Source organism: Arachis hypogaea, chromosome 13 (assembly GCF_003086295.3).
Source record: "Arachis hypogaea cultivar Tifrunner chromosome 13, arahy.Tifrunner.gnm2.J5K5, whole genome shotgun sequence".
Lineage (NCBI taxonomy): Eukaryota > Viridiplantae > Streptophyta > Magnoliopsida > Fabales > Fabaceae > Arachis > Arachis hypogaea.
In genome coordinates, this window is record NC_092048.1 from 2,739,779 (window position 1) to 2,753,153 (window position 13,375).

The window sequence follows — 13,375 nt, forward strand, 5'->3', positions numbered from 1 at the left end:
AAAAGATACATTGTTGGCACAAGGACGAAAAACAAACAATAAACCGTACGAACTCAAAATTCAAATACCTAAAAACTTGTTACCAGAATGGTAAATAGAACTTATTACTTTATTAGTTGAAGGAGAAGATTCTAAGGAATCCTAGCTGGTAAATATTATTGTTGGCACTTATCTAATTGGTGGTGATTATATATTGTTGTTCTGTTTGTATATGTTGGGGTGAAAAGAAAACAAGAGTTTTGAAAGCAACAGAAGGAAAATAAGAAGCTAATAAGGGAGTAGGGAGTGAGAGAGAGAGAGAGAGAGAGAGAAAGCATGGTCTCCACATGTTTGATATCCTATTGGATGAAAACTCAGGTGAAGTCGACTTCACGTGAAGTTGATATCTAAGAGCCGTTGGACGAAAATTTAGTCAAATCAGTCAAATCATCTAACAGCTCTCAGGTATCAACTTCACACGAAGTCGACTTCACCTGAGTTTTTACCATCATAGTGATATGATAGAATAAGAGTCACGTTCAGTTGTAAGTGGTAGCGCTCGTTGCTTTCCCAGGGGACCAAGACATGCATATCTTACATAACCACGAGCACCACGAGAGAGAGAGAGAGAGAAACATGTTTGGGTCCAATTTAATTGCAATACTACAAGATGGGCCAGCCCTAAATATTGTTTGGGCTTTATGCCCAGCAATGTTTTTGTGTTCAGCACTTAGTTTGCGTCTCTCTGTCATTCATTAATAGAAAAACATTTATGCTATTTATTTAGACAACAATTAATTTTTAACTACTACAAAATATAGAGGATAGAGAAATGCGCCAGTCTGGGTATGAAATTTTTGAAGGGGTTTCTAGAGATTACAAGAATTCAATGTTTGTTCAGTCATGTTTTCAAATCCGAATATACTGATACTCACAGTGCTTATTCTCAAGGTCAGAAACGATAAGGACGACAAAGAAAGAAACCACAAAAAATGAGTTAAGTAATTGGAATAATTAATTAATACATACTGTTAATTAACTTATAATAATTTAATACATATTTATTAGTTAGATTTTCAATGATAATTTATGTTTTTTATCATTCTTGAAAACTAAAACAATTTGTTTTCCTGCATAGAAACTTTAGAGAAAAGTTTAAGTGTTAGCATAATTTATTGATTTTGGTCCATATTTTTAGTTTATATTTTTAAATATGGCTGACTAATTGCTAATTATGTAATTATGCAAACAACACTTGGCAACTTGGAAGTCTTAACATGAACTGTCCATGGCTTGACACTTGACAGTTGAGTAATAAAGAAAAATTGTTTTGATAGAGTCCAAAAAGAAAAGAAAAGAAAAAATGATAGTATGAAATGATAAATCATAATAAATATTTCATATTCCCTTGTGAATCTGCAACATTCCTGCATCGTCCAGACTCACCGATCAAATTTAATTACATATGGTTGTGGTCTCCACATTCTGTCCTTATCAATCATCTCACTCCACATCTCAATCATTTCGATACATGATGCATTATTACTCCATTTCTATTTCTACTCTCTCTTCTTTTCAATCATAATGCTCCTTCAAAAGTTACTAATCTTCGTTATCCTCACAAGGTTAGTACGGTATTATAAAATAAAATTCCATGCAAAACATTAATATACTATTTAACATATTTAATTCTAGTAGTAATTATTATTTCATCAAAATTTTATATAAATATTGTGTACTAAGTCAGGACCTCAAAATAAGGAGAAACCACAGAAAAGAAGTGAGTCCGTGAATGATTCTTAATGATGCTTAGAATATTCATCAATATTAATGGAAAAAAAATTTACTACTGTTAATTCGTTAATTAGAATATGAGGATGCAATTCCTTAGTGTATATATATTCAGAAAATGAATAACATGATAAACTAAACACTACTTCACAATTTACTGTAACACTCTCTCTCTCTCTCTCTCTAGATTCTCTTAAATCTCTTCACATTGTTCTTCGTTTTTGTTTGTTTCTTTGTTTTTCCCGAGAAAATTAACAGAGAAAGATACACATACATGATGATGATGATGGAATTCCAGAACCGCAGAGTGCTACTACTCCTCAACAAGGATGTTCCAATATCTTCACCGCCGCCGCCGCAGCCGCCAGCGTCGTCATCACCGGTGATGGCGATGTATGGATCATCGTCATTGCAAGTACCAGCTCGTCCGATCTTCAGTTCAAACGTAGCCTACGCCTTCATCATCCTCCTCACCACGCTGTTCTTCCTGGCCTTCATCCTCCTCTTCCTCCGCCAATTCTCGTCGTCCGGCAGCAGAAGCCGTTGCTCGGAGGAAACGACGGAGAAGTGGGCGCTGCCGACAGTTGCGTACAGTAGGGGGAAGAGGAAGGTGAAAGAGCAGGAAGAGGAGTGCGTGATATGTTTGGAAGAGCTTCGCGAGGGTGAAACGGTAAAAATGATACCTCACTGCAAGCACGTGTTCCATCCTAACTGCATTGACACGTGGCTCCTCACTCACGTGACATGCCCCGTGTGCAGATGCCCCAAGGTTTGTGAAGAAGAAGAAGAGAATGATGAGGGAGAAACAAGAATAAGAAGAGAGGTAGTTGAAATTCAGTTACAAGAGTCTCAAACTGAAAGAGCGGTGAGTAGTGATGAGAGAAGAGAAGTAACTGGGTTGAGGAGATCACTCAGCTTCTGACTATGAATTTGATTTCCTCACATTCAGCTTCCTCAGACGTGTAAATTAAATACATAGTGTAGACATGCAACACAAACAAGCCACTCTTTGCATAAACGCTTGAGAACTTGAGAGATAGCTACTTGCGGCTTCACCTGTAAACTGTAATGTAATTTTTTATTTTTTTTTTCAAAGTTAACTGAAACTTGAACCTAACATCTCTAGGTGTGAATGGAGAGACTATATTATTTGATCTCTAGTTTGTTGGGTAAACTGTAATGTAATTACATGCTACATAAGTTTAGTTATTTCTTTAATTTTATTTTCTAGTTTGAAGCTAAATAATACTTCTACAGATTTGACTAGTTCACACTAAACACACTTACTATTTATAGTTTCATTTTTTTGAAGTATATTTATTTGTTTGGATATCAATGTGTCAAAATTGAATTTTCAATGTGTACATTTTTATTTTCGTTATATCACATATATGTTACGCCAAAAGAGAAGTTTGTGTATCATTTGAAAAATAAAAATTCACATTCAATACAAAATTATATTGATTATAAATTTCTCAAAATTGTTGCTTTGAAAAATTACATTTTCTTTTTATTTAATCATCAGAAGAAATGTTTGAACAGATATCATATTTGCCAAGCACAATAAATCTCGATTTGTGCCAATTAACTTCTAACCTAAACCCACTTTACAATATCAAATTACTCAGTTTTCTGGACTACGCAATCTACATCAACTCAATATATAAGTTTTTTCTTTATATTCCTTCCTGGTTGTGTGGTTGTGGTTGCTCGATACAACGAACGAGTTCCATTCATTACGTAAGACAATGTTGGGCCTACTAATTGCCTAATTATTTAGGTTTCTGTGATCTTATCTTATACCCAAAATCGTGTATATTGGATGTTATTGGGTCAAACTCACAAACCTACACCCAACTGAAAATGATACTCGCAATTAGTTAGTTACCGTGGCTAATAAAATTGTTAAAACTTAAAAGCGATGTCAATATTTGGTATCTCACCAAACTACCAACCTAGCAAAAGTAAAAAAGAACAAATAAAAAATTTTAAAAAGATCTGAACAACATTTCGCGATGTATGATATCTGATCCAACAAAATCTTTCCCGTTGTGACACGCTGTCATTTTGTAAAGCAACTTCTACTCTATCATCAATCAGGGAACACTTGAATATGTTTTAACCTGCATAACCTAAAAAAAACAGGAAATGCTGGTTTCCAACAAATCAACATTGGAGAGGTTCATAGCAACGTAATTCAGAGGCAAGCTAATTATGATTTAATATTGTATAGTTTACAACCCAGACATGAATCATGACATATCAGAACACTATAATCACACAAAACACAAAGGGACAGAATCTTCTATCCAGTATATCAATTAAAAGGAGAAAATCGAAAATTCAGAAACAAAACATAATTTTTATTTATATTTATAATGATATCAGAATCATGGCCACCAAAAATTTGCCATCATGTGTTCCATTGGTGCACTCAACATAAATTAAATACAGTAACATGGTATTAAACCAGAAGGAAAAAACTAAAAAATAAAAAATAGAGTAACTGGAAAACTTCCAGGAGATAAAACTTGTTAGAAACCTGTATTTTGTTAAGAGTGTGGTCTTTATTTATGTCAATCTATAGTATAGAATAAGCACGTATAACCTCCACCACGGGGGCTTGACACATCGGGCACTTCCTTTTACTTTGAAGCAACTCATTGGCACATTTAGAACATGTACACAAGTGCCCACATCTGCAACCAATGCACAACGGTATTGTAATTTGTAAGAGACTATATTATAGTCATGCGCAAACTGGCAAAGATGCAACCATGGGATAATGAATGGTACCTGTACAACAAAGAATCAATATTGCTTTCACAGCATATACAGCAAAGCCCTTTCCTCACACATTCCCATTTGGATTCATCTGATGACTCGAACTCATTTGTTCCTGAAATAAGATTAAGTTGGTCACGTTAGTGGATAATTGATGACAGATAAGTAACACAATCACGTAAAATATAAAAATAAAGTTTAAAAGAAGGCCAAAGATTAGTGGCACTGGAAAAGAAACCTCGAGGTGCAAAATAATAATACAGACCTGATGAACCAGTCGAACGATTTAGGGCAGCAGAAACTTCTTGCCTTATTGAACGCTGCAACTCCAGCTGCATATCCATACAAGCCTCCAGCATTCTTTGCATATTGTTCATCCTTTGCTGCAGTCTAGACATGTCAATTCTCAAGTCATTGACAACCTCCCAATCCTGCCAAAATAATGAAAAAAATATTCAAATAATAAATACAAATAAATTTTTAACACAAACTAATAAAAAATCAATTATCATGCCAGTGCCAGTGTGCCAGAGACACCTTTAACTTTATTAAAGATGTGAAACAAAAAAAAAACGTACAATTCCTCCTAGATGCTGATTATTCATGTCACTCTGCGACTGTGACCAGCTGTCACGGCGAGGGTGCCGGTCCCAAAGAGGCAAAGGAGGAGGAATAGGTAAAGAAGGTAGGTCATGTGGACTATTAACAGTACCCTCCTGACCAACAATCTGATCCCTACTCTGCTGTTCAAGGTCCTGTTCCACAGAGGCAGAAGACGGGGTTGTTTCTTGTAGCTCCCACTCCATCTGATTATGGCCTTGCCTTGCAACATATGATTGTATCAACTGGTCAAGACTATCGCGGAAACTGCTACGGAGGAGGTTGGAGACACTTCTCCTGTGGAATAAACAGAAATATTGATTTTAAATTACATTTTCAAGTATGAAAAGGATAAATGCAAAAACTCTCCACTCATATTTACATACCTATTAAGCAGTTCCCTGAGTTCAACACTATATACATTGTCGTCGTCTGGAAAGTAAAATCCATGAATCCTACCGACTGGAGCACTTTCAAGATCAGAAGGAGCCCCCAACCAATTTTCTACAGCCTCTTGGAAGCCACCATCCTCTTGCCAGACTTCAGGACCTTCTTGCAGCCGAGAGTTTTCTCCATCCTCATCTCCAAATTCATTTTCAGGCCACTGCATTGATGTACTGCTCACTTGATTATCATCTACACCTTCCTCCGTGCTATTTCTCCATTCACGGTTACTCTGATTCCAGACACTTCCTTCATTTTCAATATCTTCTTCCAGCTGTTCTCCTACCAGAGCAGCGGGTTCATTCCGATTCATATCAACAATATTTTCCTCCATGGGGTGGTTGGGGTTTGATGAGTCATTTACACCATTACTTATATCACCCGATCGAAGTTGATCATTGTATGCCTCAGTGAATTCCTGCATAGCACTCTGAAATGGATTTTCAGTTTGCAAACTTTGCTGCACATGATCACTAGCAGTATCCTCAACTGGCATCACATGGTTCACATCAACATTTTGCCCAGTGCTATCTCTTCTTTCAACGGCCACACTGGATGATAGCTGATTTACTGGTTCAAATTGCAAATTCTGTAACTGAGCTCCTTCTACATGACCAGTAGTATCTTGTTGATCTGGATTGTCAGACATTGTTTCCTGCAAACAATTCTGGCCCCCCAACATCTCAAGTCCATCATTTCTTCTGGTATTAGATTCAGACCGTTCAGAATTCAGAGTGGGGACCACATGTGAATTGCTAGCACCGATTTGTTCAATCGTATTAAATTCAATATCACTGTTAGGTGACATATCAGATACGTTGCCAGTTGCTTGACTGCAACCAGTTTTATCCTTTCTGGAGAAGAATCCTTCCCTGTTCAGAAGACAAATTAAATGTCGTTGGTATAAAAATATACATGAAACCACTAAAATGAATAAAGGGTGGTAAATATCAGCACATGCTCCAATATGATGAGAACAAGGATCAGTAGCATTAACTTAACTGGTATAACAACACAAGAACAATTACCATTCTACAGGACTAATGGGAAATGGGGCTGGAGAAGATTATTTTTCAAAATGTAAGCAAGGTCAAAGTATGAAAAAAGTGATTATACTAAAGTTATTATTATTCAAGAAAGAAGAGGGGACAGAGAGCTGAAAGGCTTCAGAGAGAAATAGATATGTAAAAGTTCTCATAAAATTCGTTCATAAAGAAATTAATACCTTAGTTCTGATACAGTTTGTCTTTGCCTCAATAAACCTAGTTCACTTTCAGCAACAGAAGTGGACCTGTTATTATCAACAGATCTATCATTTCTCAAGAACCAGCCTCTAAGCAATGCCTGAAAACATTTTGAAATTTGAAGCATTCATCAATTTGAGTACAAACCTCCAATTTATACTAAATCTTAAATTTTGAATTATATTTCCTGGAAGCATTTATAGTATTTCTGCTTTTAATCATTTCCTAGATTTTCCAAATTATTTTATATTTGATATTGCTTCTGAATAAGAACTTTCTGATTCTATTCTCACCTACGAGTACTTCCATCTCAAGTGATGCAAATATTTTACCCAATTCAAATTAACAAAGCTCAAAGTCCAATTTTCATAGTTAACAACCATATTGTACAGAAAAGTGAAGAAATACAATTGATAATAAAATATCTGCAGAGCAGAACAAACCTGAATGCGATTACGATGAGGGAAATGAGATACTGCCCGATGGTTCAACAACTCTTGAATTTCTCTTTGCCTTTGCATCTCAGCCTTCTTCAGCATATCAAGCATAACCTGTCGTCCGCATAATTTACGGATGCCCCTACGAAAATGTTCAGTCTGGCCCTCACCCTGGTTAACAACAAAGCCGTCACGAACACGTTCAATTTGTGTACCAATTTCAGCAGATTGCTCTTCCCTGGTTTCCCCAGAAGAAACACCTCTGTGCTGGCTACTCATTTGTACCCACTCCCTTATTATTCTCACCCTTTCCTGCTCAGTTTCACCAAGCCATTCTCCCCTTGAACTGTTATTTCTCCGGGAAATGTTTGATCCATGATCCCCAGCACCACTGCTCATCCATTCCCTAAAAATTTGCCTCACTCTTTCCCTTTCAACTTCTCCCAAATCAGAGGAGTTTTCACAGCTGGAGTTGTTTAAATCCTCATGATCGTAATGGGATTCATTCTGACTTTGTGACTGTGACCATGTTTCAGATTCAGTGTCGCCCAAAACTGCGTCGTCTAGCATTCGATCCTGTCCTCTCTCATGGCTACCTGGAGAATCTGCCTGTGAGAGGTCAGAAATCAACCCATCACTCCTTTGTTCAAGTAGTACTTCACCAGGCCTTCCTTGAACCTGATTCACTGCATGTTCATCTTCAAGCTCTTGCCACATTTGCAAGAGTGCGGATGACCGAGTTCCTCCCCTCCTTCCATCTCCCCGCCTGCTGGATGACTGGGAATGGGAATCCCTCAGGAAAGAAGACTCGAGTACAGATACATTGTGCAGACCAGCAATAGCCATCCTAAGCTACTTTACTAGCAAGCACTCAGATATCTTCAACCCATCTGATTTAAATGCACCAGAATTTAGAAAAATGGCAGCCAAAGCATTGAGAGACAAATCTTTCTTATACTCTCATGGATTTAACCTCCATCCTATATGCCAATGGTATTACTTTCCTCGACACCATCATCATCACTACTAGCCCCATCAAGGAAAGGAATTACAAACTTGGAACTTCCCAATTGAATTAATTACCTCGAGCTATAATTCAGCCTGAACCAAAGAAAGTACAAATAGATTAACAAACCATATCAACTTATAAAACATGTTAACTTAAACTTAGAACATAAATTGGATGATTTGAATACGAAAACCACAAACAACAAGGCACCACGGTTTCTATACCACGCACATAAAAAGCTAAGCTAAAACTGCCATGACTGAAAGTTAACAAAATTCCCAGTTTCATGAACCTTAGATTCGAGTATATCCTCAAGTCTTGGCAAAAACAAGCCATTCAGATCATCAACCTCAACGAGCTGGAATTCTTCATTATAAATCCAGAAAATTAAATTCGAAAGTCCATTTCTCACTGTTTCACCCATAATCATGAACCACACGCAACCACAGATAGGACAAATTTAAAAAACAAAAAAAAAGGAAAAAGTAAATTCAAATCCACATTGTAAATTGCTCAAATATCAGAGAGAAACAAATCAGAATCCAGAGGAATCAGTAACTGAAGCGGGGACAAAAAGAAAAAAAAAGGAAGCAAAGCAATATTAAAATGCGTATTGAATTGAAGTAACGTTGAAGCGCGAGTGTGAATATGAACGTACCTGCGAAGGTGTGGTTTTTGATTTGGAAGTAAAGGGAACGAAACCCTAACTACGATAGAAAGATGGAAGGAAATCTTCTCTGACGCAGAGAGATAGAGAGAGAATGAGAATAATGACAACAAAAACGAGAAAGAAAGAAAGGAAAAAAAAATTGGAAGCAGAGTGAGAGAGAGATAAGAAGAAAAAGAGGGAAGAGCGGCGATTTATAAATATAAAAATATATAAATAAATAAAAATAAAAAATATAATATAATAAAGAGATCTTGACACGTCAATTGGAGTGCCCACGCCTTATTGTCATTGGCATAGAAAATGCCGTAACACTAAGGTAGCGTTTGTTTTGAGGTACTGAGACAGAGACTGAGAGACTGAGACTCAGTATCGTGTTTGTTAGTTCAGAGACTGGTACTAAAATTTCTGTCTCTGTCTCTAAAATTTCAGTATTTCAGTACCTCCAAAAAGTAGGGACACAGGGGACTGAAATATTTAGAGATGGAGACTGAAACTTTAATAACATTTTATACCTAAAATACTTTCATTTCAATTAATTAATTCCAATTTTACTCTTTGTGCAAATTAAATTAGAGTTTTATTCTTGTTTCAATTCCTGTCTCTCATTTTGCACCAAACAGAATACTGAGATTTATTTTAATCCCTGTCTCTTAGTCTCTGTCTCTCAGTCTCAGTATTTCTGTCTCTGTCTCTCCACCAAACGCTGCCTAACGGACTAAGAAAAAATGTAACTCTATATAAAATAAATTAAAAAAAATATAGATAGGCAATAAAAATATTAAACAATGTGAATAATTGATATATTGGATGTTTATTAGGTGTTTGGATGTTTAATTTATTAAGTGTGTAGATAGTTATTCTAATATTAAAATTTAGATGAATAATTTGAAGTGCAGTATTTTACTTGAATTTGGTCGATTTTAAAACTTATTATTCATGTTATTCAAGAAAATTATTGATTATCTAGCATAACCCAATAAATTAAATAATATATATTTATACATAATTATATAATATTAATTTAATAACTAATTTTTAACTAATAATTTTATAAATAAAACATGAATTTTATTTTATATCTATTTCCTCAAAAGAACTTCTATCTTATTAAAATACGCCAATATAATAAAAATATATCTGGATCCATACATGGATAAGAAAAATTCTAGATTCTCGTAGATAAATTAGTTTCTTCAACTTTATATTAATTAATCATATGAAGTTACTATAGAAATTAAATTCAATAGATTTTATACCAAAACCGTGTAAAAAACCGGTATTTCAATAAAATTTAAGGTCATCGAAGAAAAGTATTAAGGTTAATAATATCATCTAAATTAATAAATTTTATATTCATTAAAAATAATTTAATATTTATACTGACTAAATAATTATCAAAATTATTAAAATTGTTGGGCCTAGAATTTTCCCAAACAGATTCTTTTCTTAGGATACAGTTAGGTGTCAAAATACTAATTATTTGGATAATAACGGTAACAAATCTCACCAAATTCAATAAAATGCAAGGTAAAATATCTAATTTAAGATTCGTTATTTTTTTTTTAATTTTTATACCTTTTAAATAATAACCAATTTGGATGTTAAAATCTTTTGCATGTATATTACCCTTATCTTACTCGTTGGGTCGTTATTGGTGAACATTCTTAATTAAAAGAATGAAAGAAATTAACTAACTTCATAAAATTGTTAAAAAGTGCATATATATATATATATATATATATATATATATATATATATATATATATATATATATATATGTATGTATATCAACTACTTTTAGATAAATGGGTGTAATCTACTTAAAAATAGCAGTATACTACCTAAAGATTGAAAACCAGGTAGGAGTGACAACAGAGGTAGGAGTGGATTTTTGCTCTATTCGATTCTGTTCTGTCGACTATCGTACAACAACTCGTATAGAATCCGCTTCGTTTTTACTTGTGGATAGTAAAATGTTGAGTCCTAACCTGTCCCTGCGGATACCCGCTCTATTCCTACCCGCCCCTATAATTATTAAAATCTAATAAATAAAATTAAATTTCAAAATTTATATAACCATCATCACATACATAACATAAATTAAAGTAAAAATTTAAATATGATACAATATTAATAATCATTTACTAATTATTTTATATATATTATATATTAAAATGATATATATTATATATATACTGAGACGGATATAAGCGGGTATTACCTAAATCCGACCTTGCTCTGTCCCGCCTAAAAATCCGCCCCGCTCAAAACCCGCTCTCGAATGGATAGAGGGACGGAGTGGGTATCTACAGATTTGGGTGGTGTTGCCATTTCTAAATACAGGTAAAAAAAATAAAGAAAAATTAAAATGAAACCATAAAACTACAAAAGTACTATTATTACTGAACAAATAATAAGGTATCTTCTCCAAAAACAAAAACAAAAAAAAAGGAAAAAAGAGTAAAGTTAGTTCAACATAGATTTGAATTTCAAATGCTGTAAGATCACCCCCTAAAAAATGAAGAAATCCGAAGTCTTCATTAGGTGTGTATTAATTAGAACAAATAAAAGCTGTTAATTGCTGCCCTTATTAAAAACAAGAGCGTAAGAAAATGTTTTGAAATCCAAAACTTAACACTACGCTGTTTGAGAGCTCTTAGTTTGGATTGACGTTGAATTTAAGATCTTCACAAACAAGGTGTAATAATTATTGATTAACACTTATTAAAACGAAAATAAGGTTTCATCCATAAAAAAGAGCCGAATGATACTTCAAAGTGTAGAAATATATTAAATTTAACTATAAAGAAGAATAAACTATAATCTATATGTCGAATTATAACTTGACAATGAATATAAATTTTGATTACAATAATCTAGATGAACCGGGCATGGTGTTTTTTGCGAGAGAGAAGAAGGAAACTTTTACGGATGAATTAGAAAAGTTACTTACTCAATTTTTTTTTTTTTTGACTACTTACTCAATCAATATAATTCAATTACATTATAGTCATTGTTGGATTTTTTTTAAATTTACCATATGTGTATAATTTCTAGTGGACCGTTCATTTAATTTCATAACGTTAATGAAATATTTTTTTGATAAAAAAAATTAAAATAACAGATAAAAACGATGATAGATTTGAGTCTTTTTAATTTTTAGATTTACACAAAAATGTTACAATATTATAAGATATATTTCTAAAAAATATAAATAGAATCTGTATTAATTTATATATATATTTTTTTAATAAATATATATAGTGTTAAATGAGTAAGGATTCTCGCGTTTTCGTAAACGGACGAGGGTAAATAAGCTAGTTCACAAAGTAAAAGGTAAAGGTCGAAGCGACAGAAAATTGAGATTTGGGACATGGAACATAGGCACTCTAACAGGAAAGTCCATGGAGGTGGTGGACACCATGACAAGGAGGAAGATTAACATTATGTGCCTACAAGAAACAAAATGGGTTGGTGCAAAGGCTAGGGAGTTGGATACTTCTGGTTTCAAACTTTGGTATATAGGAAAGGTGAAGAATAAGAATGGGGTTGGAATAATTGTGGATAAGCAGTGGAAGAAGGACGTAGTGGATGTCAAGAGGGTGGGAGATCGGATCATCTCTATCAAACTTGTGGTGGAGGGAGGTGCTTTCCATGTGATTAGCGCATATGCACCGCAAGTAGGTTCGGACGAACAACACAAGATAAGGTTTTGGGAGGATCTAGAGAGTTTGGTTCAAGGCATACCTTTGGGAGATAAAATTTTCTTAGGAGGAGATTTAAATGGCCATGTTGGGAGAGAAGTGACTGGATATGGGAGTATTCACGGAGGCCATGGTTTCGGGGTAATCAATGCCGATGGTAAAACTATTTTGGACTTTTCCTTAACTTTTGATCTTCTCATCGCAAATACATGTTTTAAAAAGAGATACGAACATCTTATAACCTATAAGAGTGGCATGACAAGCTCTCAAATCGACTTCTTCTTGTTGAGGAGAGTCGACCGGAATTTTTGCATTAACTGTAAAATTATCCCGGAAGAGAGTTTGACAACACAACATAGGGTGTTCGTCATGGATTTTCGCGTTGAGTAAAAGTTGAGGAAAAGACATCATACGAAGAACCCAAGGAGAGGTGATGGCGGATGAAAGGTGAGGAACAAAGAAGCTTCCTAAGACGGGTAGGAGAAGAGGCAAAGTGGGATGGGAATGGAAGCGCGGAAGAGATGTGGAGGGAGATGGCAGAAGTTATTAGAAGAACAACAAAAGAAAGTTTTGGTGAATCTAAAGGAATAGGACCAAGAGACAATGAGTCCTAGTGGTGGAATGCGAGTATACAAGAAAAGATAAAGATAAAAAGGGAATGCTTTAAAGAGTGGTCTTTATGCCGCAATGCAGATAACTGGGAAAAATATAAA

The 13,375-nt window shown here is 34.6% G+C and overlaps 2 protein-coding genes across 2 annotated transcripts; one reads left to right on the top strand and one right to left on the bottom strand.

The window, feature by feature from the left end:
* Positions 1 to 1,409: 1,409 nt before the first annotated feature.
* Positions 1,410 to 3,048, top strand: LOC112736426 (E3 ubiquitin-protein ligase ATL15). Its single transcript, XM_025785878.3, has 2 exons — positions 1,410 to 1,604; positions 2,029 to 3,048. The coding sequence occupies exons 1-2, from the start codon at positions 1,564 to 1,566 to the stop codon at positions 2,690 to 2,692; spliced, it is 705 nt and encodes a 234-aa protein (XP_025641663.1). The 5' UTR covers positions 1,410 to 1,563; the 3' UTR covers positions 2,693 to 3,048.
* Positions 3,049 to 4,112: 1,064 nt separating this feature from the next.
* Positions 4,113 to 9,146, bottom strand: LOC112736427 (uncharacterized). Its single transcript, XM_025785880.3, has 8 exons — positions 8,947 to 9,146; positions 7,286 to 8,380; positions 6,824 to 6,942; positions 5,541 to 6,470; positions 5,133 to 5,451; positions 4,820 to 4,985; positions 4,567 to 4,669; positions 4,113 to 4,469 (listed from the first exon to the last, which is right to left on the bottom strand). The coding sequence occupies exons 2-8, from the start codon at positions 8,123 to 8,125 to the stop codon at positions 4,352 to 4,354; spliced, it is 2,595 nt and encodes an 864-aa protein (XP_025641665.1). The 5' UTR covers positions 8,126 to 8,380; positions 8,947 to 9,146; the 3' UTR covers positions 4,113 to 4,351.
* Positions 9,147 to 13,375: the final 4,229 nt, after the last annotated feature.